At 36.5% G+C, this 25,369-nt stretch overlaps 1 protein-coding gene across 1 annotated transcript in view; it reads left to right on the top strand.

Annotated features, from left to right (window-relative positions):
* LOC121319762 (copine-8) overlaps positions 1-25,369 on the top strand; it is a 139,102-nt gene that overhangs the window by 65,759 nt on the left and 47,974 nt on the right. The window contains exons 7-9 of the mRNA XM_041257552.1: positions 17,484-17,547; positions 22,624-22,727; positions 25,199-25,303. Of these exons, the coding sequence (XP_041113486.1) occupies positions 17,484-17,547; positions 22,624-22,727; positions 25,199-25,303 (273 nt within the window). The remainder of the gene's footprint in view (positions 1-17,483; positions 17,548-22,623; positions 22,728-25,198; positions 25,304-25,369) is intronic.

Below are 25,369 nucleotides of genomic sequence, written 5' to 3'. Positions count from 1 at the left end.
TTCTTTTTTTTAAAATTTTTTATGGTGACATTAAAATTATAATTGTAATAAAATGTCAATTGTTCAGAAAGAATACTTAAGCATTTTTTAATAAAACAAAAGATGGTGTCACTTAGTACCCTGCCAGTTAAGCCTGTAAAGTTTCACTTCTATCTTCAAAAGAGGGTGTCAGTTTGAGAGCCGTGTCACTAATGATTGTTGGGTCTAAGCAGCAGAATGGAAATAATTGGTGTTGAGGAGGGATACATGTAGGGTCTACTGAAGGTGGAGGTGAAATAGTTGTATTTTCTCTATTTTTATTTACACCATTTGTAGCCACTCCACTAGATAAAAAATGTGATAAAGCATGTAAAAACATAGGACTAAGACACGGTACCAGAATGCAAATACCACTGTATATCCCCTAAGCCTAAGGGACAGTACCAATCACATGACTGGGAAACTGATACAGACAAATCAGGAACGGAGACCTGCAAGCTAACAGACCTATAACTATTTTACAACACAACCTCTGGTGAGATCCTGTTCAGTTTTAAGATCTTTCTGGCTAAGGTTCATTCTTTTTGACTTTCACAAATAAATCCTGGATTTTACACAGACACTTTAGCTTGCCACATCGTTACAGTACACGTAAAGTCATTTAAACCTGCAAAAACGGATTTCCACGGCAAATATCATTTTAATGAAACCTCTGAAGTACGAAGTATGAACCACTTGGGATTGTGGCCTGTAATACTGTGAAAGCCATCAGTTCTGTAATTTCTTCTTGTGTTTTGAACAATCACAGTACTTCACTGTAATTGTTCCTTTGATGTTGTAAATCCACAACCTGTGGTCTGTGAACTAGGTCTTTCGTTTTATCAAGAAACAAAATGTGCGCCTCTTAAAAACATCCTAGTAGTTTAGGAAGCGGGGTAATGCCCTTTCAACTACTTGGTCAGTCTCCTTATTTCTACCCCACGGTCTGTCTTCTTTATTTTCTTTATTTTCTTCCACCACCACCTCTGAAAATAGTGCTCCCCTCTGGGGGGTTGGGGGTGTACCATCCCGCTGGCTTCTCACAAGGGGATAAATCACCCCCCCCCCCATTCACCTCAGACATTGCCTAATGGACTGTCAGTTATGAAGAATATTAAATATGTGTCTGTGACAGGACGGCTGAGTGGTGGCGTACCCTGACCAGGAAGTTGATACAGAGACACAGACTGGTACTGCTGTGGAAAGTGCTGGTGGGCGTATTTATTGAAACAAAATAGAGGTTTAAACAAAAACAGTCTCATAACACAAAAAACAAATACCTCCACCCAAACAAGCACCGTGCTGGTTTTTCCAACACACGTAGCAATTGTTTACTTTTCTTCTTTTTACTTTAGTTTTCAATACTAATTTCGCTTCCTGCTCCGCTCGCTCTCATTTTCCTTTCAACAACCCATCCCGATCAGCAAATGCTGCAGGGTTTTTTTTTCCGCATAATCATTTCCAAAATAACACTTAATTAATCCATTTGGAGACAGTCGCATTCTGCATGAGATTAGAGGGATTGGGCTATAACGCCATCCGCGCTGCCGAAAAAAACAAACAAAAACATTGCGTTTTAGGTAAACACAAAACGATGCGTTTAAGTCATGTCTTTTTACATCATAATAATACAACGGTAATAAAAATAAACCATTCATTTTAACTGATTACACACAGGGCTTTTCTACCCTGCACACTGTGATTGCTGTGATAGCTAATCACATGCTGCCATTTGCAATAATAATGACACTTTGCTCTAAAGTTTGTTAGTTATATAAATGTAACATTTCTAAATATCTAATGTATTGTAAGCTTGTGGCAGCCCATAAAAAAAAGTCTTCAGTGTCCGGGTGGTACTATATACTGCACTGTACTATTTACAGGAAATGAATACCAACAAGAAAAGGTGTACATTTTATAGAAATAGTCTTTTCATGAAACAAGCCAACCAGTTTCAGTCTGTATCAATCCATATCCTTCATCTCCCCTTGGAGTCTTTTATGATGCTAGCTTATAACCTGCTTTCTGTTATGCTAATTGTCAGAATAATGTATTTTCTGCATTGCATTGGTACTGTATAATTAAGGCTAGGATAGCACTATTTATGTAATGCAGAACTCTTTTCTGAATCGTTCTTATAGTCTGGCAGTATATTATTTGTGAAAATAGTTTTCTGGGTTTGATTGCCTGCAGCAGGGGTTCTTTCTTTGACAATGAAGGTAGCAGTGGGAGTCTGAATATTGCACAGCCAAAAATAGATCTAAACAAAGTGCAGTGGATACATGAAGTGGCATTAAAAGTATTGTGGCTTACTTTATTAGAGGAATGTAACTCTAATGAGGTTTAGAGACAAAATGATGAGCTACAGTGTGGCATGTTACTGAATTTCCTGTAGCTGATGACAATAACTGTCTGTAGATTTAGGGAAATTGATAATATTTGAATCACTGCTCTCTTATGCATGTAGATTTTGTTTCTCTTTCCTACCCAACTGTCCCAGTTCTACCACCAATATTGACACAACACTCATTTTCTTTTTTTCATTTCTTTTTCATTGTGTTACCTCTAATGTTCTGTCCAATTTAATGTTTAATTACGTTCGGTCACCATAGCAATTCCCCACACAGCTCAGGAGAAGTGAAGGTTCAATTGGCGTCCTTCGACTACGACCGAGCCAGCTTTCTCTTTATAGACACAGGAACTTGAGAGGGGATTTCAGCGAGATACCGGCCTCTGTAAGACAAAGGCCAGCCCTGCAGGTGTCTGCTTGGGCTCACCAGGCGCCTGGCCAGCAGGGTCTGCTGAAACGCGATGAGGAGAAAGTCCCTGTTGGTTTTTCCTCCCTTACTCGCGGGAGTGCCAGAGCCAGTCGCTCCTTCTGGAATCCCGAGTAAAGACTGTTGACTTTGCACAGCTAGGGCTTACCCTGCTTTTACTTGACCAATAAAATATTTTATTTAACTCTAATACATTCCCTTAAAATTTAAAATAAAACAAATATTGACACCACAATTGCTCCAAAATTGCTAAATGTGTTTATTTCACATATTCTGCAAAAGGTTTGGAGAGCATTATATATGATTTTATTTATTTAAATTTCGTCGTCTCTAATTTTTTACCCCACTTTTCTCCCCAGTTTAGTGTTCCCAATTATTATCTGTATCTTCGGCCCCGCCCAGAGGCTGGAGCACGCAATCCACAGCAAGGCCACCAGACCTGTAGCGATGGAGGACAACACAGATCTGGCAGCTCCACTGCAGAGCCACAGTTGCACTATCAGCCACAGGGGTTGCTGATGCGCGGTGAGCCGTGGATTCCCCTGACAACCTAAGCCCTCCCTACCCGGGCAGACCTCTACCAATTGTGCGCCACCCCCTAGGAACTCCCAGTCACGGTCGGCTGTGACATAGCCTGGACTCAAACCTGCAATCCCCAGACTATAGGGCACATCCTGCACTCCATATGGAGCGCTTTTACTGGATGCGCCACTCGGGAGCCTCCATATATGATTTTATTTTACGTGGTTCCTTGATATATACATTTCTGCAAATCTGAAGTGAAAAGCAGAAATATTTAGCACTATTTGTACTAAGATAAATATTCAAATTACTGTCTCCTATTGTGGTGCGAAAAAAAGACAGATTGTGAAATAAAGGGAAGATATTTGTTGTATTGATTTGGAACAGCAACCACTCAAAAAGGAAGGTTTCCTAAGCACAGTATCAGTATCTTTGAAAAATGCAGGTATTGCAAAACAAATAAAAAATCTTATATATTAATATTGCTGAAATAAAGTGGTAGTGCCGTTATGCACTTAAAAGGATGAGTCCATCCACTCCTGCTCCTGATTTAGCAGCATGCATTTCAGTCCTAAAACAGGGTCCAGTAGGGTATTCTTCTCCCACCCCCAAAAGGATTACTAAAGAAGTACTTTTCTTAACATTTAGATGTTGTTTTTATATATATATATATATATATATATATATATATATATATATATATATATATATATATGCCATAACTTGACAGTGGCAAGAAACAACTAGTCACAGACTCTATTTTAATGGTCTTCAAACAAGCCTTTGAGACATCTATTGTGACAATTAATTAATTTTCTTGGAGCTTTGTGTGTGAGTGAACGGGGGTGATGAATCATCTTCAAATACAATATTAATCCAATATTAATTATTGCACAAAACAGCACGCAACAAAATTTTCCATGGAGCCATAGTATATCTTTTTCTGTGCTATCTGAAAAAACAAAAAGAAGCAAACAAAAAAATTCATCGTATGTCTGCAGGTTAAAGTTACAAAAGTTAGAAGAAGCCAACTGCTTCTTTAACAAATAATCTCAATCATTCTGAAGTAAGGATGATAAACAGTTTGCTTAGTTATTTTCAAAAGCCACTGTGATCTGGCAACTTTTTTCAGGGAGCAGCAAGATAGTTCTCTGTTAATTGCCTGCAAAAACACAGTTGAATATGCAAGGTTATTAGATTTGACACAGGACTGTAAGTGAATGTCTGAGCTGATTAAACGTTTACAGTGGATACAGCAGTTCAATATATCTCTCTTGAATGAACTCAGTCGGAGACACTAGAACAGGGAACGGCACTCAGGGGAATGCTAATGCACTGAGAAGGCTGAGAAGTGAAAATCTTAAGTTTATATTAAGAGAGTCCTCTAAAACAGGGGTCAGCAACCTCAACATAACCAGGAGCCGCTGTGGCTGCCCACAAAACGGTTTGTGGGCCGCCACCAACAAAACTGAAGAATTGTTAACAAAATTATCAGGTTGTAATACCTACACAATACCAACAAATTTACAGAAACACATTGGGCAAAGCATGAAGTACAGTTAAGGGGCGTTCATACCGGACGTGGCGTGCATACCGCCTCCTTGCGCGTCACTCTGCACTGACCACTGTTCACACCGAATGCGGCAGGAGAAAGTCAGTGGGCGGTCTGTTGTTACGTCACGGTTGCATGTAGAAGCAACAAACAGTAAATGACAGCGGGAAGGGGAAACTGTTTTTATATAGAAGACGCAAAGCTTAGTAAAAAAAAAAAATTTCAAGTTATGAGGAGCTAAATTATATATATATATATATATATATATATATATATATATATATATATATATATATATATATATATATATATATACACACACACATGCCTTGCAAAAGTATTCAGACCCCTGACCAATTCTGTCATATTACTGAATTACCAATGTACATTGAAATTTCGTTCTGTTCAATATTTTATTTTAAAACACTTAAACTCAAAATTAATAATTGTAAGGTGACATTGGTTTTATGTTGGGAAATATTTTTAAGAAAAATAAAAAACTGAAATATCTTGCTTATATAAGTATTCAATCCCCACACATTAATATTTGGTAGAGCCACCTTTCGCTTCAATAACAGCTTTAAGTCTTTTGGGGTAAGTATGTACCAACTTTGCACACTTGGTCGGAGTGATTTTGGCCCATTCTTCTTGGCAGGTTTGCTCCAGGTTGTTCAGGTTGGTTGGACGACGCCTGTGGACCAGAATTTTCAAATAGTGCCACAGATTCTCAGTGGGATTGAGATCAGGGCTTTGACTGGGCCGCTGTTTTTTAGCGGACTGAAGCAGATTCTCTTGCAGTATTTTCCTGTATTTTGCTCCATCCATTCTTCCTTCAATTGTAACAAGATGCCCAGTCCCTGCTGATGAGAAGCATCCCAACAGCATGATGCTGCCACCACCATACTTCACTGTAGGGATGGTGTGTCTTTAAATTTTGTTCTGTTCGATTTTTTTTATTTATTTTTTTTAAACACTTAAACTCAGAATCAATTATTGTAAGGTGACATTGGTTTGTTGGGAAATATGCAATAACAACTTTAAGTCTTGCGGGGTACCAGCTTTGCACATAGTGTCGGAGTGATTGTGGCCAATTCTTGGCATGATGCTGCCACCACGATACTTCACTGTAGGGATGGTGTGTCTCGAGGCATGGGCAGTGTTAGGTTTGCACCACACATAGCGCTTTGAGTTTTGGCCAAAAACCTCTATCTTGGTCTCATCTGACCACAAAACCTTTTCCTACATCGCAGCTGGGTCACTCTCATGCTTTCTGGCAAACTCCGGACGTGTTTTCAGATGGTACTTTTTGAGTAACGGCTTCTTTCTTGCCACACTCCCATACAGGCCAGTGTTATGCAGAGCTCTTGATATGGTTGACTGGTGCACCATTACTCCACTCCCAGCCACTGAACTCTGTAGCTCCTTCAAAGTGATTTTTGGCCTCTGTAGCTTCTCTCACAAGTTTCCTTGTTTGAGCGCTGAGTTTTGAGGGACTGCCTTTTCTTGGCAGTGCCTGGGTGGTGTGATGCAGCTTCCACTTCCTGATTATTGATCCAACTGTGCTCACTGGGATATCCAAACACTTGGATATTATTATTTTGTACCTTTTCCCTAATCTTTGCATTTGTATTACTTTATCTCTAACTTCTGTAGAATGCTCTTTAGTCTTCATTTTCCTTCAGATTCACAGCCTTACCAATGATCCTTCAACAGTGGTGTTTTTATTCAGAAAATGTGACAGAAACTTTAATGGTTCACTGGTAGAGGCTAATGGTAAGGTAATTGTGTCCTCGTTAGGGCAATTTCTTTCATCGGTGCAAACTGGGAGCTTCCACAGCACAGGGGTTGAATACTTATGCAAGCAAGATATTTCAGTTTTTTATTTTTCTTAAAAATATTTCCCAACTTAAAACCAGTGTCACCTTACAATACTTGATTCTGAGTTTCAGTGCTTAAAAATAAAATATCAAACAGAACAAAATTTCAATGTACCATTTGTAATTCAGTAATATGAGAGAATTGGTCAGGGGTCTGAATAATTTTGCAAGTGTGTGTGTGTGTGTGTGTGTGTGTGTGTGTGTGTGTGTGTGTGTGTGTGTGTGTGTGTGTGTGTGTGTGTGTGTGTGTGTGTGTGTGTGTGTGTGTGTGTGTGTGTGTGTGTGTGTGTGTGTGTGTGTGTGTGTGTGTGTGTGTGTGTGTGTGTGTGTGTGTGTGTGTGTGTGTGTGTGTGTAAAAAATAAAAACATGTTGTTTTTAAAAATTAAGATATTTTCTTTCATTTTTGTGAGTCTTGTCTGGTTTGCTGGGTATAGGCAAAGACAGTGTGAGTTTACCCTTTGTGGTCCATTTATTCAATGCTTGCCAGGTGCATCAGGTCCAATTTATTTTCACACGCACTGTTTATTTTACATGCGCTGTTTAAAATATATTTTTTCAGAGTAAAACAGGTTTAAAAGGCACTGCATCTTCAGCTGTATTTGTTCGCTGTTTTTTTCACATACCAGCCATAACACAAAAATACAGATTTAAGTGTTAGACACATTGTAGAATCATCAAAAACTATTCCACAACTCTGAGTAAATAAATACATTCATACAGACGTAAATCAAAACAGTACATACTTCCACATGACGTTAGCTGTGTGCTGTCTCACGTGCCTTCATTGCCTAGCAGATTACTACCAGAAATCACTTCAGCAACAACAACACAGATGATGGCTGGGCAAGTGCCGTTGTTTTCTGGCGAGGCAGCGGATCTAATTAATACACTGATAAAGAAACTCGGAGGGGCCGCCACCAAACCTCAAATGGGCCACCATTTGCCCAGGGGCCGACCCCTGCTCTAAAATCAGTGCTTTTATCTAATAATTTTTTTTTTTTGTAGCGAATAGTAGATTTGGCTTACAATAATAATTTTTTTTTTTTGTAGCGAATAGTAGATTTGGCTTACAATGTTTTGTTCTTTAATTGATATATATATATATATATATATATATATATATATATATATATATATATATATATATATATATTTTTTTTTTTTTTTTTTGGGGGGGGGGGGGGGGGGGGGGGTCACAAGATATAAAAGCAACACCTGATAGTATTTCTGCTTGTATAGTGCAAAACTAACAATTGATAATATTGGTAATATACAGCAGATATATTACATTATATCAGTTCTATTACAGTAATTCTAAGAAAGAGAACATTATTGTGACAATAACTGCTTGTAGACCTACCTTTATGGAGTTACCATTGAACTAATAAACCAAAAAACAGTTTTTAGCTTAACAGAACATTTATCTATGCCCTTTGTGATAAGTACAGTATATAAGTACAGCAGACTCCACAGAGAGCCAGCCACTTGCAAACTAGCGGCACTATACTGTACTGTACTGTCATGTTTTAAAATGGAATTCATATTTCTTCAGCCTGTCCCCTGTTGCATCTAAAACACTGTCATAAAAGAGTTCAGTATGCATACGTTGATTGTGATACCATTAAAAATAATAGGGCAATTTAGATTTGAAAGAAGCAACAGTACATTCAAAACAAATTAATGTTAACAGATGTTAAGTGTTTTCTCTATTATGCTTGAATAAAGTGTGGACATTGACACAGGCAGCTATAAATACTATCATTAACTGTCATTCTACAATAAATTCTTAGTGAAGGATAATAGGATCATTACCAGTAATCATAGTCAGCAGGTGAAGTGGTTATGTGATTTGTTGAAAGTGAAATTATAGAACAAAAAAGCAGTCATTCACAAAATATTAAATGCTGAAACATTTTCAGAAACTATCAGAAAAGGATTCATGATTGTCATTTGCAGATGATGTATTTGCCAAGGATTTAAAGATTACACATGATTAATTCTCTTGTAGAAAGCAATGCACTTGTGCTGTTCATTTACTCTTAACTTTGTACAGTTTGGCACATAAGAAAGTTTACAAATTGGTTTTAGCCCCCTTAGCAATGTTCATTTCTATTGCTCTCTTGGCCTTTCTAACTTCCTTTTTGACTTGCGTTTGCAGTTCTGTGTACTCTTTCTGTGTACTTTCTTTTTGGTCCTTTTTTAATGCTCTGTAAAGTGCCTTTTTTCGCTGAATTTTTTTTTTAATTGCTCTATTAAACCATTATGGCCATTTAGGTTTGACACCTTTAAAGTTGCAATACCTTATTCATGTCTTTAAAAGGATGGACAATGTTCAGAAAAGTTAACAGTTTTGGATTTAGCTAGATATGCACAATGCCTCCAGACATGCCATTAAATCCCTGGTCCAAAATTCAATTCAGCATTGGTGGTATGTGCTGTACCATAGGATACCTACCCAAGGACTACAGCATGTGCAGTACTGTTGGCAGAAAATGGTCTCTCCAACTTATTCCAGTAGAGAAAGCACATTCCGTCATTCCCCAAACACACCACTGCATTGGCAAAAGAGCAGAACATGCCTGTATTTTAGAAGCCTTTCATTTAACAAACATATACAGCACATATACAGTACTGTGCAAAAGTTTTAGGCAGGTGTGAAAAAATGCTGTAAAGTAAGAATGCTTTAAAAAATAGACATGTTAATAGATTATATTTATCATTTAACAAAATGCAAAGTGAGTGAACAGAAGAAAAATCTACATCAAATCAATATTTGGTGTGACCACCCTTTGCCTTCAAAACAGCATCAATTCTTCTAGGTACACTTGCACAAAGTCAGGGATTTTGTAGACATACAGTCAGGTGTATGATTAAACAATTATACCAAACAGGTGCTAATGATCATCAATTCAATATGTAGGTTGAAACACAATCATTAACTGAAACAGAAACAACTGTGTAGGAGGAATAAAGTTGCTGAATAAAGTTGCTGAAGACAGTTTACTGTCAAAAGTCATACACCATGGCAAGACTGAGCACAGCAACAAGACACTGTAAGCCTGACTTCTATTATATGCAAACTTATGGAAACTATAATAAGATCCAAAATGGAAAATTACCTATATGGTAACAGGGTACTGGGAGACAGTCAACATGGTTTTAGGAAAGGGAGATCGTGCCTAACTAACTTGCTTGATTTTTTTGAGGATGCAACATCGATAATGGATAATTGCAAAGCATATAACATGGTTTATTTAGATTTCCAGAAAGCTTTTGACAAAGTCCCGCACAAAAGATTAATTCTCAAACTGAACGCAGTTGGGATTCAAGGAAACACATGTACATGGATTAGGGAGTGGTTAACATGTAGAAAACAGAAAGTACTGATTAGAGGAAAAACCTCTGAATGGAGTGTGGTAACCAGCGGTGTACCACAGGGATCAGTATTAGGTCCTCTGCTATTCCTAATCTACATTAATGATTTAGATTCTGGTATAGTAAGCAAACTTGTTAAATTTGCAGATGACACAAAAGTAGGAGGAGTGGCAAACACTGTTGCAGCAGCAAAGGTCATTCAAAATGATCTAGACAAGATTCAGAACTGGGCAGACACATGGCAAATGACATTTAATAGAGCAAAGTGTAAGGTACTGCACGCAGGAAATAAAAATGTACATTATAAATATCATATGGGAGATATTGAAATTGGAGAAGGAATCTATGAAAAAGACCTAGGAGTTTTTGTTGACTCAGAAATGTCTTCATCTAGACAATGTGGGGAAGCTATAAAAAAGGCTAACAAGATGCTCGGATACATTGTGAAAAGTGTTGAATTTAAATCAAGGGAAGTAATGTTAAAACTGTACAATGCACTAGTAAGACCTCATCTTGAATATTGTGTTCAGTTCTGGTCACCTCGCTATAAAAAAAATATTGCTGCTCTAGAAAGAGTGCAAAGAAGAGCGACCAGAATTATTCCGGGCTTAAAAGGCATGTCATATGCAGACAGGCTAAAAGAATTGAATCTGTTCAGTCTTGAACAAAGAAGACTACGTGGCGACCTAATTCAAGCATTCAAAATTCTAAAAGGTATTGACAGTGTCGACACAAGGGACTTTTTCAGCCTGAAAAAAGAAACAAGGACCAGGGGTCACAAATGGAGATTAGACAAAGGGGCATTCAGAACAGAAAATAGGAGGCACTTTTTTACACAGAATTGTGAGGGTCTGGAATCAACTCCCCAGTAATGTTGTTGAAGCTGACACCCTGGGATCCTTTAAGAAGCTGCTTGATGAGATTTTGGGATCAATAAGCTACTAACAACCAAACGAGCAAGATGGGCCGAATGGCCTCCTCTCGTTTGTAAACTTTCTTATGTTCTTATGTTCTTATGACACAAGGTAGTTATACTGCATCAGCAAGGTCTCTCCCAGGCAGAAACTTCAAGGCAGACAGGGGTTTCCAGATGTGCTGTCCAAGCTCTTTTGAAGAAGCACAAAGAAACGGGCAACGCTGAGGACCGTAGATGCAGTGTTCGGCCAAGGAAACTTACTGCAGCAGATGAAAGACACATCATGCTTACTTCCCTTCACAATCAGAAGATGTCCAGCAGTGCCACCAGCTCGGAATTGGCAGAAAACAGTGGCACCCTGGTACACCCATCTACTGTCCGGAGAAATCTGGTCAGAAGTGGCCTTCATGGAAGACTTGCGGCCAAAAAGCCATACCTCCGACGTGGAAACAAGACCAAGCGACTCAACTATGCATGAAAACACAGGAACTGGGGTGCAGAAAAATGGCAGCAGGTGCTCTGGACTGATGAGTCAAAATTTGAAATATTTGGCTGTAGCAGAAGGCAGTTTGTTTGCCGAAGGGCTGGAGAGCGGTACACGAATGAGTGTCTGCAGGCAACAGTGAAGCATGGTGGAGGTTCCTTGCAAGTTTGGGGCTGCATTTCTGCAAATGGAGTTGGGGATTTGGTCAGAATTAATGGTCTCCTCAATGCTGAGAAGTACAGAAAGATACTTATCAATCATGCAATACCATCAGGGAGGCATCTGATTGGCCCCAAATTTATTCTGCAGCATGACAACGACCCCAAACATACAGCGAAAGTCATTAAGAACTATCTTCAGTGTAAAGAAGAACAAGGAGCCTTGGAAGTGATGGTATGGCCCCCACAGAGCCCTGATCTCAACATCATCGAGTCTTGGATTACATGAAGAGAGAGAAACAACTGAGGCTGCCTAAATCCACAGAAGAACTGTGGTTAGTTCTCCAAGATGTTTGGGCCAACCTACCTGCCGAGTTCCTTCAAAAACTGTGTGCAAGTGTACCTAGAAGAATTGATGCTGTTTTGAAGGCAAAGGGTGGTCACATCAAATATTGATTTGATGTAGATTTTTCTTCTGTTCACTCACTTTGCATTTTGTTAATTGATAAATATAAACTATTAACATGTCTATTTTTGAAAGCATTGTTTACAACATTTTTTCACACCTGCCTAAAACTTTTGCACAGTACTGTACATCTATGAAGTTTGATTATATTCCACCGTTGAATAGGGAAGTAATGTGGGTGGTGTACTTTTTTGTTGAATCTCCCTTCCTGTAACATGTACAAAGATGATTTAATTACAAAATAATGTAATACCTTACAGGAGGGGTTTTCAACTGAGGGTACATGTACCCCTGGGGTTCTTCTAAAGGTCATAGGGGATTACTCATTTATTTATTTTTAGAAGTATGAATGCTCCAGTAAACATAAATAATAATCACAATACTCATACTTTGATGGTTTTTATTTTATTTATTACCGTGGCTGCATTTTATTAACAGCAATAGCGACTGGTTGAATATGTTTTCAGTGTTTGAAATGGATACATATCTTACTTGCAAAAGAAAAACGAAGGAAGAAAACACAGAAAGTGCAAAGTGACAGAACATTATACAGAGTCCCTTTGGATAATTGTTATGCTGGCTTTAATAAGAAAAGTTTACCATTGTTAGTTATTATAGTTTTATCTTGAATGTTTTTGATACATTTTAAATGGCAATCATAACTATGCTCAGATGGGAAGTAAATGGTAACATGATACGCGTTTACAGTGCAGACTATTTTGTATTATTTATAATGACTTTGCCGTATAGAAAGTGAATAGGAGTGTTTCCAAAAAGAGTTATAAATACTGTCTTTTAATTCTGTGCATGCAAAGAATGAAGCGTACTGTTTGGTATTCTGTCTTAACCAGCAGTTTGTCAGTTCCAGGCTGCTGTGAAAAATGATATATTAAATAAACAGGAAAAAAAGAAATGTGTTAAATCAGATTATTCTGCCTTTTATTGCAACCATGGTACCATTCAGTGAGTGAAAATTGTACTTTAGCTGAAACCTCCCAACAGAAGGGAAACAGTTTCAAAAAAGGGTTTAAAACCCTGCCTTACAGGGTTATGTTTCACTCCAACACTTTCCAATACTCACTCAGCTTTAGGATCGGCATTGTTTCCCAGTTGTATTTCTACAATAGCAATAGAAACCTATGCATTTGCAAAAGTGTCAAAAACGAATTTTAACATCCTATAAGCCATTTATTTAAAATACTGGGGGTACTAAAATGAAAGACATAACAGAATGCATTGTACAGATGACGTTTACATTTAACAAAAGCAATGCTGTTTTGATTCTTGCACCCTTGCAGGTATAGACATTATCCTTCAGACACCCTCTGCTGCAACAAACCACAACTCAACTCTTGCTATTTATTTGAACAATGTTGCATGGGTCTTGCAATAGAGATTTTGCTAAAAAGATGCAACAAATATTTAAATTAGTATATTGCGGCTCTTTTCATTAACATATTTTTTCTTGGTACATACGTGAAAATGCATACTTTGCTAAGTGTCTCAAGGAAAATGCAAATTGCAGTATGTTTGCTCTGTGACTGGCCCATCTTAGTACACCTACCCCTATATACTGTATATATCTCCTCTGGAAAGCGTGATTAAATATTGCCAGAGAACAGGGTATATATACAGTACATATAATAACAGCAAAAATGCATTCCAATAAAAATTATTACACCACTACCTTAGCTAATGGATTATTTTCTTGTTTTTTGTGTTGTTGCTTAATCAATCCTTTTTGTTTGTTTCTGTAACAAATTTCAGACATTTTCAAAGTGCACTTTTTTTATTGGCATTTAATTTAGTGAGCTTGAATCATGACTCAGATATGGTCAATTCTAGGCTCATTACAGAGGAGTTATTTTTCATTTAAATCTTTATATTTATGTTATAACATTTACTTGGTAGGATTTCATCCGTATTTCATAAGGAGATGTGTTAATAAATGTGCTCCCAAGCAGTACAGGTGTGTAACACCAGTGCCCTGTACGGCCACAGCTTGTTTCATAATAAACAGAACATTAATTAGGCTCTTAAGCTCACTGATTTCCTTTGGATTTTAGTGACGACTTGCTTTAGGCATTTTCCATGCATTGTAAATGACAGCGCCAAATAGGCAGAACCACAGACTCATATCTGGGGATGTCATATTTTATTAACATTTCTGGAGAAACCTAACCAGGGACCTGATATTTTATGCTTATAGAATAATAATTTCTGTCCTTCCAGACATGCATGACAGAATGTGAGCATTCTGAGGTAGCAATCTTAAAATGACAAATGCACACTGAAATGTTTATAGATAGCTTTTTTTATATAGTGTGCGATAGTATTTCATATTACTTTAATAAAGGTTTTTATTAATATAATATTACCTTAAGCAAAATGCAGAACTCCAGTTTTCAAGAGTCATTCCACATAGGTCAATTATCAGGAGTTATATGGTTATCTGACAAGATAAGAGTGGGTTGATCAGTTAATTTAGGTAATTACTGTAAGCGTATGACTGGAATAAATATATATACTAGGCTCTCACTGTGCACCCTTGCTTTAAAGTTTAGTTACTGAAGATTTATTTCAGGAATAACATTTACTGGGATCATCATGACAAATTGCATATAGATGTACCAGTGAATCAAATTGATTCATTGTTTTTAGCTAGGTAACATACTTTTTTCAGTAAGACTAGCTTAATTATGTGTGATAGTCTTATTTGAAAGACTTAATTACTGGAGGTACTCAAAAATCTCATTACAAATCAATGATGGCTGATTAGGTGTTTCAATGGAAATCCTATGTCAGCATCGGAATGTTTTAGCTTGATAACTTATTGTTGACAGACAAGATGCATAATATCACTCTTTGTTATTAAGGAATGCAGCTTCCTCAACATCTCGTTTGAGTTTAATTATTTGAGGTACAGACATCATATTTTACATTTCTATGGAATATCTGTCAAAAATATAAAAAATAAATTTAAATTTGAACTCTGTCAGAAACTGTTAACACATTTTACTTTACGTTTACCAACCGTGCATTCACCTTATGCCCCTGGGCTGCTCAGCAAAAACACTTAACATCTATTTTCCACATTGATTTTTTTTTCTTCTTCTATATAATTGGATTTTGTATCCATGAAGGTAAAGTAAATTATTATAAAAATGCTAATGTCCTTTGTCTCAGAAATACATTTTTTAGACATAGGTAAATGTCTGCCTTATAAACTAATATAGTTATTCCATTGAAGCTGTACAGTTCTGTACTGTTCATGACTCTTTGGGTTGCCATGGACATTCAGGTCTTTACTTTTCAGCTTTTATTATCTGGGTCATTTACTTATATTGGAAAGTGTCTCTGTCTATACAAGACTACACTATATTTGGCTTCTTTTGTTCCTCTGGGTGCGTTCCTTTTGGAATTCAGTACAGTGCTCTGTGTTTTCGTAAGTTAATTTTGAACGAGCAACACAATCAAAATGTTACTCCAGGAGCCTCAATTTTGTTGTGCACAGTACTGTGCAGTACAACCCTATTTATAATGGCAGCTTCATAAGATTCTTCAGACTGGTCACTTTAGACATGTGGTTTGACTGGAAATCAAAATGCTGACATGTTGTTGGTTCAACAATATTTGTTTTAAATACAGATCATTTTAATTATCATGTCAATTTACAAAGCATCGTAACATCAGCATACTCTACATGAGGGGTGGCCAACCCTGTTCCTGGAGAGCCACTGGGTCTTCTGGTTTTCTCAGTTACTTAATTACTTATTTTCTTAATTTGACAACTTTTTTTTCTCAGGTCTTTAGCCATTGATGGTTTAAAGAAAGCCAGAAAACCTGCAGGAATGTGGCTTTCCAGGACCAGGGTTGGCCACCCCTGCTCTACATAGTGTTAGAAATATGTTTTATTTTAAGCACAATTGCTTTCATTTTTTGTATCTGTTCTTGCTACAGTACCATAGCCATGCCACTCACTACACCATTTTGCCATCTGAATGTTATAATGCAACATGTTTCGTAATAAATGTCCATCGTCCATTATTGTAAAACTTGTAACCAGTAGCATTGTAATTCAAAATTGAAAATTACAAGCAAAACAATTTAGTGCTAATTAGAGGTTAGAATGTTTGTTTTTTTGTTTTTTTATATAGCATAACCTGTAATTTGGACACTCCAGTAAAAGGCAGCTACAGGGGGAAAAAAATGACAAACACAAAATACACTGTTTTTTTGTGCGTGTGAAAAGTAGCAGAATTTCTGATCTGATTAAAGGGTGGTGCAGAGGTGTTTACTAGGGAGTTTTTGCCCTGACAAGTTCTTGTCTGCAGTCAATTTAGCCTGTTATCACTCTAGCTCTGTGGTTCTGCACCTTTTTTTCTTACTATCACCTTTGGGATTGACATTTAATACCAACCCTACACATTTAAACATACTGTCGACAATAAGTTACTGTAGAAGTGAAATCCTTCAGCCTTGCACCGGCCTGTGCTTGAGTTTGGCTTAGATCACATCTCCACATTGAGCACTCATCACAAAAAATGTATTTAGTGCATGAAACAATGTACTTACTGCTGTGATTTCGCTGGATTTTGGCCCAGAATCTTCTGTCTGCCATAAAGGAGGATGCATTTATTTAGATGGCCTTGTCAGTACATATTTTTTATTTCTGTTTCTTATTTAATTAACCAATTCCACCCCAACATTTTCCCAGTGGAGAAGAAACCTCTTGCTTGTAATTCAAAGTTCAAAATTGTAATTTGAAGTCTCAATTGATCACTGTCATTGTGGTGTGGAGCACATGTGCCTAGCACCACTGTCACTTACTCAAATATAACATAGTAATACCGCCAATACCCAGGCGACCATGTGGAAGGTGATTAACTGTGGAACCACTGGTGTGTAGACTTAAAAACCTTGAGTTTACAAAGTATTAGAGAATGTTACATTAAGTCTACTGGTTAGTAAGGACCAGCCCAAATACCAACCTGACTGCACATGGATGTTTAGTACCATGAAAGTTTCAAAACAAGAGTTAATGTGTAATAATGTTGTAGTGCTGGGACCACGTTTTTAAATCTAATCTCTAAAATAAATTAAACATGGTCTAATGTACTGAAGATTAGTAGATTAGTTCTCTGTTTTGTAATGATAATTTGGTAAGGATACAGATGGGGTTGCTACAGGGTTTGTTGTTTACTGATATCTGCTCTAATGCAGTGCTCTGTTATACTATTTTTCATATTTTTTTTCATATAATTAGACTTGAAGAATAATTGAATATTCAGAAGAGTATACAATACAATTCTTTATTTCTATTTTTTTTTTTAACAGGGGAATCCCAGGAAAAAAATGTGGAACAATTATTGTAAAAGCAGATGAGCTGAACAACTGCAGAGTAAGTAATACAAGAATATGTGTCAGCAGGAGTACCAAAGCAGACATCCATTGCTTTCTTCACCATGAGATGCTGTTATGTTAAAGTGGTTGTGTGTAACACAATAATTATATACATCTTGCCTTAATGCGATTTCATTCACTACTGTAGAAATGTGCAATTATTTTCATTAAACTAAATTGCCAAAATGGTTTAATAGATCAATTAAAAAAAATATTCAGCGAAAAAAGGCACTTTGCAGAGCATTAAAAAAGGACCAAAAAGAAAGAACACAGAAAGAGTACACAGAACTGCAAACGCAAGTCAAAAAGGAAGTTAGAAAGGCCAAGAGAGAAATAGAAATGAACATTGCTAAGGGAGCTAAAACCAATTCCAAAATGTTTTTCCAATATTACAACAGCAAGCGAACATTCAAAGAGGAGATTAAATGTTTAAGAGACATAAATGGCAAAATCGTAGATGAAGAAAAAAAATAGCAAATATATTAAATGATTACTTTTCACAAGTTTTTACAAAGGAAGATACTGACAACATGCCCCACATGTCATCCAGTTCCTATCCAGTTTTAAATAACTTTAGCATAACTGAGGCAGAAGTGTTAAAGGGACTAGGAGCTCTTAAAATAAACAAATCCCGTGGACCGGATGAGATCCTCCCAGTAGTACTCAAAGAAATGAAAGAAGTAATTTACAAACCGCTAACCAAGATCATGCAGCAGTCTCTTGACACAGGGGTGGTACCGACAGACTGGAAAATTGCAAACGTAATACCGATCCACAAAAAGGGAAACAAAACTGAACCAGGTAACTACAGACCAGTAAGCCTGACTTCTGTTATATGAAAACTTATGGAAATTATAATAAGATCCAAAATGGAAAATTACCTATATGGTAACAGGGTCCTGGGAGACAGTCAACATGGTTTTAGGTAAGGGAGAGCGTGTCTAACTAACTTGCTTGATTTTTTTGAGGATGCAACATCGATAATGGATAATTGCAAAGCATATGACATGGTTTATTTAGATTTCCAGAAAGCTTTTGACAAAGTCCCGCACAAAAGATTAATTCTCAAACTGAACGCAGTTGGGATTCAAGGAAACGCATGTACATGGATTAGGGAGTGGTTAACATGTAGAAAACAGAAAGTACTGATTAGAGGAAAAACCTCAGAATGGAGTGTGGTAACCAGCGGTGTACCACAGGGATCAGTATTAGGTCCTCTGCTATTCCTAATCTACATTAATGATTTAGATTCTGGTATAGTAAGCAAACTTGTTAAATTTGCAGACGACACAAAAGTAGGAGGAGTGGCAAACACTGTTGCAGCAGCAAAGGTCATTCAAAATGATCTAGACAAGATTCAGAACTGGGCAGACACATGGCAAATGACATTTAATAGAGAAAAGTGTAAGGTACTGCACACAGGAAATAAAAATGTACATTATAAATATCATATGGGAGATACTGAAATTGGAGAAGGAATCTATGAAAAAGACCTAGGAGTTTTTGTTGACTCAGAAATGTCTTCATCTAGACAATGTGGGGAAGCTATAAAAAAGGCTAACAAGATGCTCGGATACATTGTGAAAAGTGTTGAATTTAAATCAAGGGAAGTAATGTTAAAACTGTACAATGCATTAGTAAGACCTCATCTTGAATATTGTGTGCAGTTCTGGTCACCTCGCTATAAAAAAGATATTGCTGCTCTAGAAAGAGTGCAAAGAAGAGCGACCAGAATTATTCTGGGCTTAAAAGGCATGTCATATGCAGACAGGCTAAAAGAATTGAATCTGTTCAGTCTTGAACAAAGAAGACTACGTGGCGACCTAATTCAAGCATTCAAAATTCAAAAAGGTATTGACAGTGTTGACCCAAGGGACTTTTTCAGCCTGAAAAAAGAAACAAGGACCAGGGGTCACAAATGGAGTTTAGACAAAGGGGCATTCAGAACAGAAAATAGGAGGCACTTTTTTACACAGAGAATTGTGAGGGTCTGGAATCAACTCCCCAGTAATGTTGGTGAAGCTGACACCCTGGGATCCTTCAAGAAGCTGCTTGATGAGATTTTGGGATCAATAAGCTACTAACAACCAAACGAGCAAGATGGGCCGAATGGCCTCCTCTCGCTTGTAAACTTTCTTATGTTCTTATGTACTTAAACAAAAAAAACAATGATTTCCTTATTCGAGCTGAATGGAGAAACAGTGACTCCAGCACCAAAGGCTTTTCCCACTGTCTTCCAAGCATAGCCCTGCAAAAAACATTATTTCCTTATTCACAGCAAATAAGGAAAAAAGAAATACTAGTTGTTTGTTTACTCTTTCTTTGTTCGCTGTGAATACAGAAAAGTTGAACTTGTTGCAAATCTTGTAAATATATTCAGCTTTTATATTAGCTTGTATGGATGTTTAGGAGTTTGAAAGTTTTATTTGAATGTCTGTTTGTTTCTATGAAAGCTTACTCTTAGAACTTCTTAATACCTTATGGATTGATCTGATTTGTAGGCAGATTTTTATAACAAATTATTCACAAAAATACACAGTGTGTTGGCATCAGACATCCGTCAGACACAATTGCAAAATGTTATAACAAGTGTCCCCTAAAAACACAGAAAAAGCCACTTACTGACAATAAATCATTTTATGAACATAAACATTTGAGATCACATATTGGCATGATTTACTGATAGTTTTGGGTCATTTAGTAATTTACTGTCGAATGTATACAGTATGGGGCCGATTTTCATGACTGGACAAAGTGGTGGCGCTGGTGCTTTTAAGATCTTTAACCATGCAAGGACGTTGGTTGTCAGTGGAGCCCATGTCCATCAGAAAATTTAAATGATTACAGAAGATACAAATAAACAAAAAGAAAGATGTGCAGCCCCACATTTGTATTTAACAGTTGGATCAATACACATTGCTATAATCATGTATCTCTTAATTAACTTTTTGAACAACCACAGCTTAATTAATTTTGCAATACACAGTTAGCTAAACATTATGGTATTATTACATTAGGAAAACGACTAACGAACAAAATTGCTGTGCGTACACAGCTTATGTGCTGTGTGTGAGGCAAACTGCCTTCAAATATTAGAGATGTCTTTAATTAATTTTCCAAATTCTTTGATGGTAATTATAGCACAAAGTGTTTTCAAAATACATTATTTTATTAGCATAATAACTGGGGATACAGGACAAATATGCCAAGTTTTATGTTACAAAAACAAAATTCAAGGAAAAATATGATAGTCTGGATTCCTTAAAAATTCACTCATGATTTCATTTCAAATATGATTATGGTATATGCAGTCAGAAGAAAATGATGTCCCTACCTGCCTGAGTACATTCGATTTGAAGTGCTGCATTGTACCACAACTAGCGTAATGCCATTCAGTATCTCCTCAGAAAACAGGCCTTGTTATTTGTGACCTGTCTGACCGTATATCATATCAAAATACCTTTATCATGAAAATAGTGATGTGCACATTTCAAAGAAATCCACCCATTCCCTCTGCTTCTTCACACTCATTGAAGTGAGACACCTTTTTTTTAACAAGTCTTGAAAAACTGATATTGCTATTTCTTGTTTCATTTACAGCCTTTGATGTAGTAATGTATACTACTAACATGTTTTAACAAAGTCATTACCCACAGTGGGCCAACTAATATTACATTACTCAATCAAATGTATGTTATCTTTTATTTTGTGCATATTTGTTCATTATATCATTGTTGGTTTTATTAATTGCTTGTTGTTATTTGTTTATTGAAAAAAAATGTAATGGTTCAGTTTATGCAAATATGCAGCAGAAGAAGACCCAGAATCACTGAGTAAACCATAGGTACAATAAAAATGACATCATATATCACCACATTTAAATGTGGCCTAAATCAAACAGAAAGGTTTAAAACATATTTGTAACTGTTCATGCTTCTAGTATGCTAACTCACTTACTTGCACATGTTAAAGCGTTAGGCTTGGTTGGTAAGCAGTGTCCTAATCAAAACACTGAAATATCCGTGTCAAGCATACACAATTTTGTGGAGGCTAGTTTTAGAAATTCAAACATAGCACTTTTTTATATTTTATTGTCTAGGGATTGAAACCTGCTTTCACAAATGCTTGTCTTGTTGTGAAAAATGCATTAATGCACAGCCTATTTTTTGTCCTCTGCTACAAATTGTTGAAACTGCAGCATCTAATAATTCAAAGTCATAAAACGCATTAAGTAGTATTCAGTTTACATGCCTTTTTTAAAGCACCAAACCATAAATAACTATACATAACATGCTAACAAATCTACACTATTTACCTTAGCGCAATAAAATTGAAATCTACAGTGTATTATTAAGTACTATGGTTAGTTATTTGAAAACCAGTATTATTGATACTGAATGACATTGAAAGCCTATCCATAATTCAGCTGTCTGTGAATTTGTCAGCAATTTCATAACTGACAGCTCCACCGAGCAGCCGTCAAAATTGACTTCTTACAGTTTTTTGCTGCTTGAGTTTGTAAAAAGATAATATTTATTTTAGGTGATATATCTTTTAATTACCTTAGTAAGAATAGATTAAATGGCTGAATACCTGAAAAATACTTCTTGGTTGATATAGTCTATCTGTATTATTCGTGGAAAAGGTTGGCCTGAGGTACAGTATATAGCATAATGATACAAACAACTTGAAAAGCCTGTTATAATTTGGTGGGAGACATCCGAATTCTAACAGACCTAGACCACTGTACCATGACCCACGGATTAAGGAAACATTTGAGAGCAGTGTCTCTGCTATCAGGTTGTGTTTACACATCTGAGACAGCTGAAAGCACAAGGACAGGCACCATTGCTCACTTTTTTGTTCAACTGGTGAGGAAATCAATGAACCACATTTAAGGGCAATACCGTAGTGAACTATTTCAGCCATTTTCTGACAAGCAACAAGTTTCGAGGCATAATTATGAACCCAGATACAAACAGGTTGAGCTACTATAATTAAATGTAGATTACTTTTTCCATAACATAATCACATTTTCATGTTAGCATGATCTTTTGCCTTTAATTTCTTTTAGGAGGTAGTGATGATGCAGTTTTGCGGCAATAAATTAGATAAGAAGGACTTCTTTGGGAAATCTGACCCCTTTTTGGTCTTCTACAGAAGCAATGAAGATGGAACGTAAGTGCAATGTAGATAGTTTTTTTTTCATTACTGGAAATATTGATGAGAGCTGGTAGCTATCTGTCGTTCCTGGGTAATTGCCTTTGATTGAATTACTCATGTCATATCGGCTTACAGAAATCACATTACTCTTGAGGGGTTTTCTAATATAGATGGATTCAGGTTGCTAGGGCTAGCCATTCACTTCTGTGTAGGGTAATATGTTCAGGTGTCCCCCATGTCACTGAGTAAGTTGACCTAAATTGTACTGCTCTGAGAAAATGTATTTAATATTGATGATTCTGTCCACAGCTCTTTCTCTCTCTCTCTCTCTCTCTCTCTCTCTCTGATATCCCATCACTCTTCTCCAGGTCTCTGTCTGTTGGTCATTATTTAGTCAGAATTCACACCTGGCAGTTAAATAGATTTATCTGTTTATAGATTTTACTTGTCAGGTGGGAAATTGACATCTTTGTGGAGGGCAAACTTTGTTTTGTAAATTCTGCTTTAATTTAACAACTTCTTAAAAAAATGTATGAACCCCATACTTTAGCTACATTTCAAGGAAGGTGGTGTCTCTTCACCTGCACAGGTGACACTGTGTGTGAGAGAAGGGATACCTTGGTTCTGTCCCTTCCTCCTTGTTTATAGCTTCCCACCATTTTCCATTTTGTTCAAAGAGAAGCCTTAACTCATGAAGACACCTCTACGTAGAGTGCATTGTGAGTCATACAATCAGGAGCTTGTTGGTTCCAGTTCTGGTCGTGCATTGCCGATCTAGGCTGGGAGCTCTCATCATGCTTCAAGTACCTCTACTTCTCTGGCTTCCCATGAATTCAAGTGGAAGCTTCCCAGGCTCCAGCCTTGCCTCCTGGGTTTAGTAGCTTGGTAAAATTTGTTGTTTGAGGTTGATAATTGAAAAGAGGTGATAAGCATGGCAGTGGGAATCGAGGTCACCCTTTGGTCTGCACAACTCCAGATCGGTAAATGCTTTGCAGTGGTGAGATGACATTTAAATTGGGCATTTTAACTTGGGTTGAAAAACAGAGCTAAAACTAAAAAAAACAAACAAACAAAAAATTCTTTCCAAAAAACCATTCTCACCCACACCCCTAATTTGGTAATTTGTTAAGTGAAGTCATCACATGACTATCGCATTATTATTATGTCTGGAAATGATCAAATGTAAGCAGCTTGGCTTGGCTTTAAACGTGGGAAAGCAAAACCAGTCAAGAGTATTGCAGAAAGTTATTTCAGTTGAACCAGATCAAAAGAAGAGCATTTTGAATTGATTGTAAGTTTGTAACACAGGTCAGATAATTGAACAACATCAGGCATTTCAACTAGGGTTGAAAAATGGGGGTAACATTTGTATTTCCAGGGATAAAAATAACATGCTTTAAAACAGATATGGTTTGTTAAATGAGCCATTGTAAAAGAGGAAATACTGAAGGAGTAGATTATTCAACTGGAAAATGTGCTTGTGAAAACAAATCAATGAACTTTCAATTGACTACATTCTAGGGCATACCATTTTTAAATTGTATAATTTAATAAAATACGTATCCTCACGTGGGTCAAGCCATTATTTCACGCTAAATAGCAAAATAATACTTTTATTATGATGAAGTATAATATGTAAAAATCAGTATTACAAACAGGTGATATGCTCTTGTTTCTTATTTTTATCAGTGAGATAATGATATGCATTCAAAATAATTCATCACAAAAAATTTAAGTGAATTCAACATACCACAAGCAAGTTATCATAACATTACTGCTTTATAATGCATATAAATAATAACAACACAAGATTTTTAATGTAAGTTTTCCAATATCTTATTTCTAAGGCTGTTTTACAATATTTTGGTGTCACATTCAAAATGGATAATTTCCACTAGGGTTATTAAACAACAAATGTTCCTTAATGTTTAAATGCTGACCTGAAAAACAGTAAATGCTAAATTGTAGATACTTCATTTTTTTTTTTTTTTTTATGTCCACCTTTTAAAGTCATTCTATTTTCACTAGTGAATTGTCAAATAAAATAAAAAACATAACTACAAGTAAAACAAATAAAAATAAAAATAAAAGACATGAAATGTCCCCTTCTTGTATGGGACAGAGCAGTCTTTAGCAGAAATATCTTCGATCTTTAATTCTGTTGGGTGTCTTTTTCATTGAAAAAATTTTAGAGAAGCAATGCAGCTCTATGTAGTGTGTTCATTCATTTACCAGAAGCAAGTGAAATCGACTGCCAGGTTCGTAATGCAGTGTAACAGTTAGTGCCTCAATCTGGCAAACATCTTTATTTGTAAGTGATCAAAAAATAGGTATATTTACACTGTTCTTTCATAAATGGTAAATTTCACAGGGAACTATGTTTTACACAGCAATGGGTACATTTAAAAAAATGCATCCTTACTTATTCTGTTTCACCTTAATGTTCTCGTTGCATATGTCCCAATTTACATTTTTATTCTATTAAGGTTTACTATCTGCCATAAAACAGAAGTAGTGAAGAACACACTAAATCCAGTATGGCAGGCATTTCGAATCCCAGTCCGAGCTCTCTGCAATGGGGACTTCGACAGGTATGTTAAGCTGTAGTGAGATCTTTGCTCTACTAAGACAGTTTTCTGCATGAACTCATGTGTTCT

The sequence above is a fragment of the Polyodon spathula genome, chromosome 8 (genome assembly GCF_017654505.1).
Source record: "Polyodon spathula isolate WHYD16114869_AA chromosome 8, ASM1765450v1, whole genome shotgun sequence".
NCBI classification, from domain to species: Eukaryota; Metazoa; Chordata; class Actinopteri; order Acipenseriformes; family Polyodontidae; genus Polyodon; species Polyodon spathula.
Note: the sequence above shows the minus strand (reverse complement) of the source record. Positions and strands in the feature narration are given on the sequence as shown.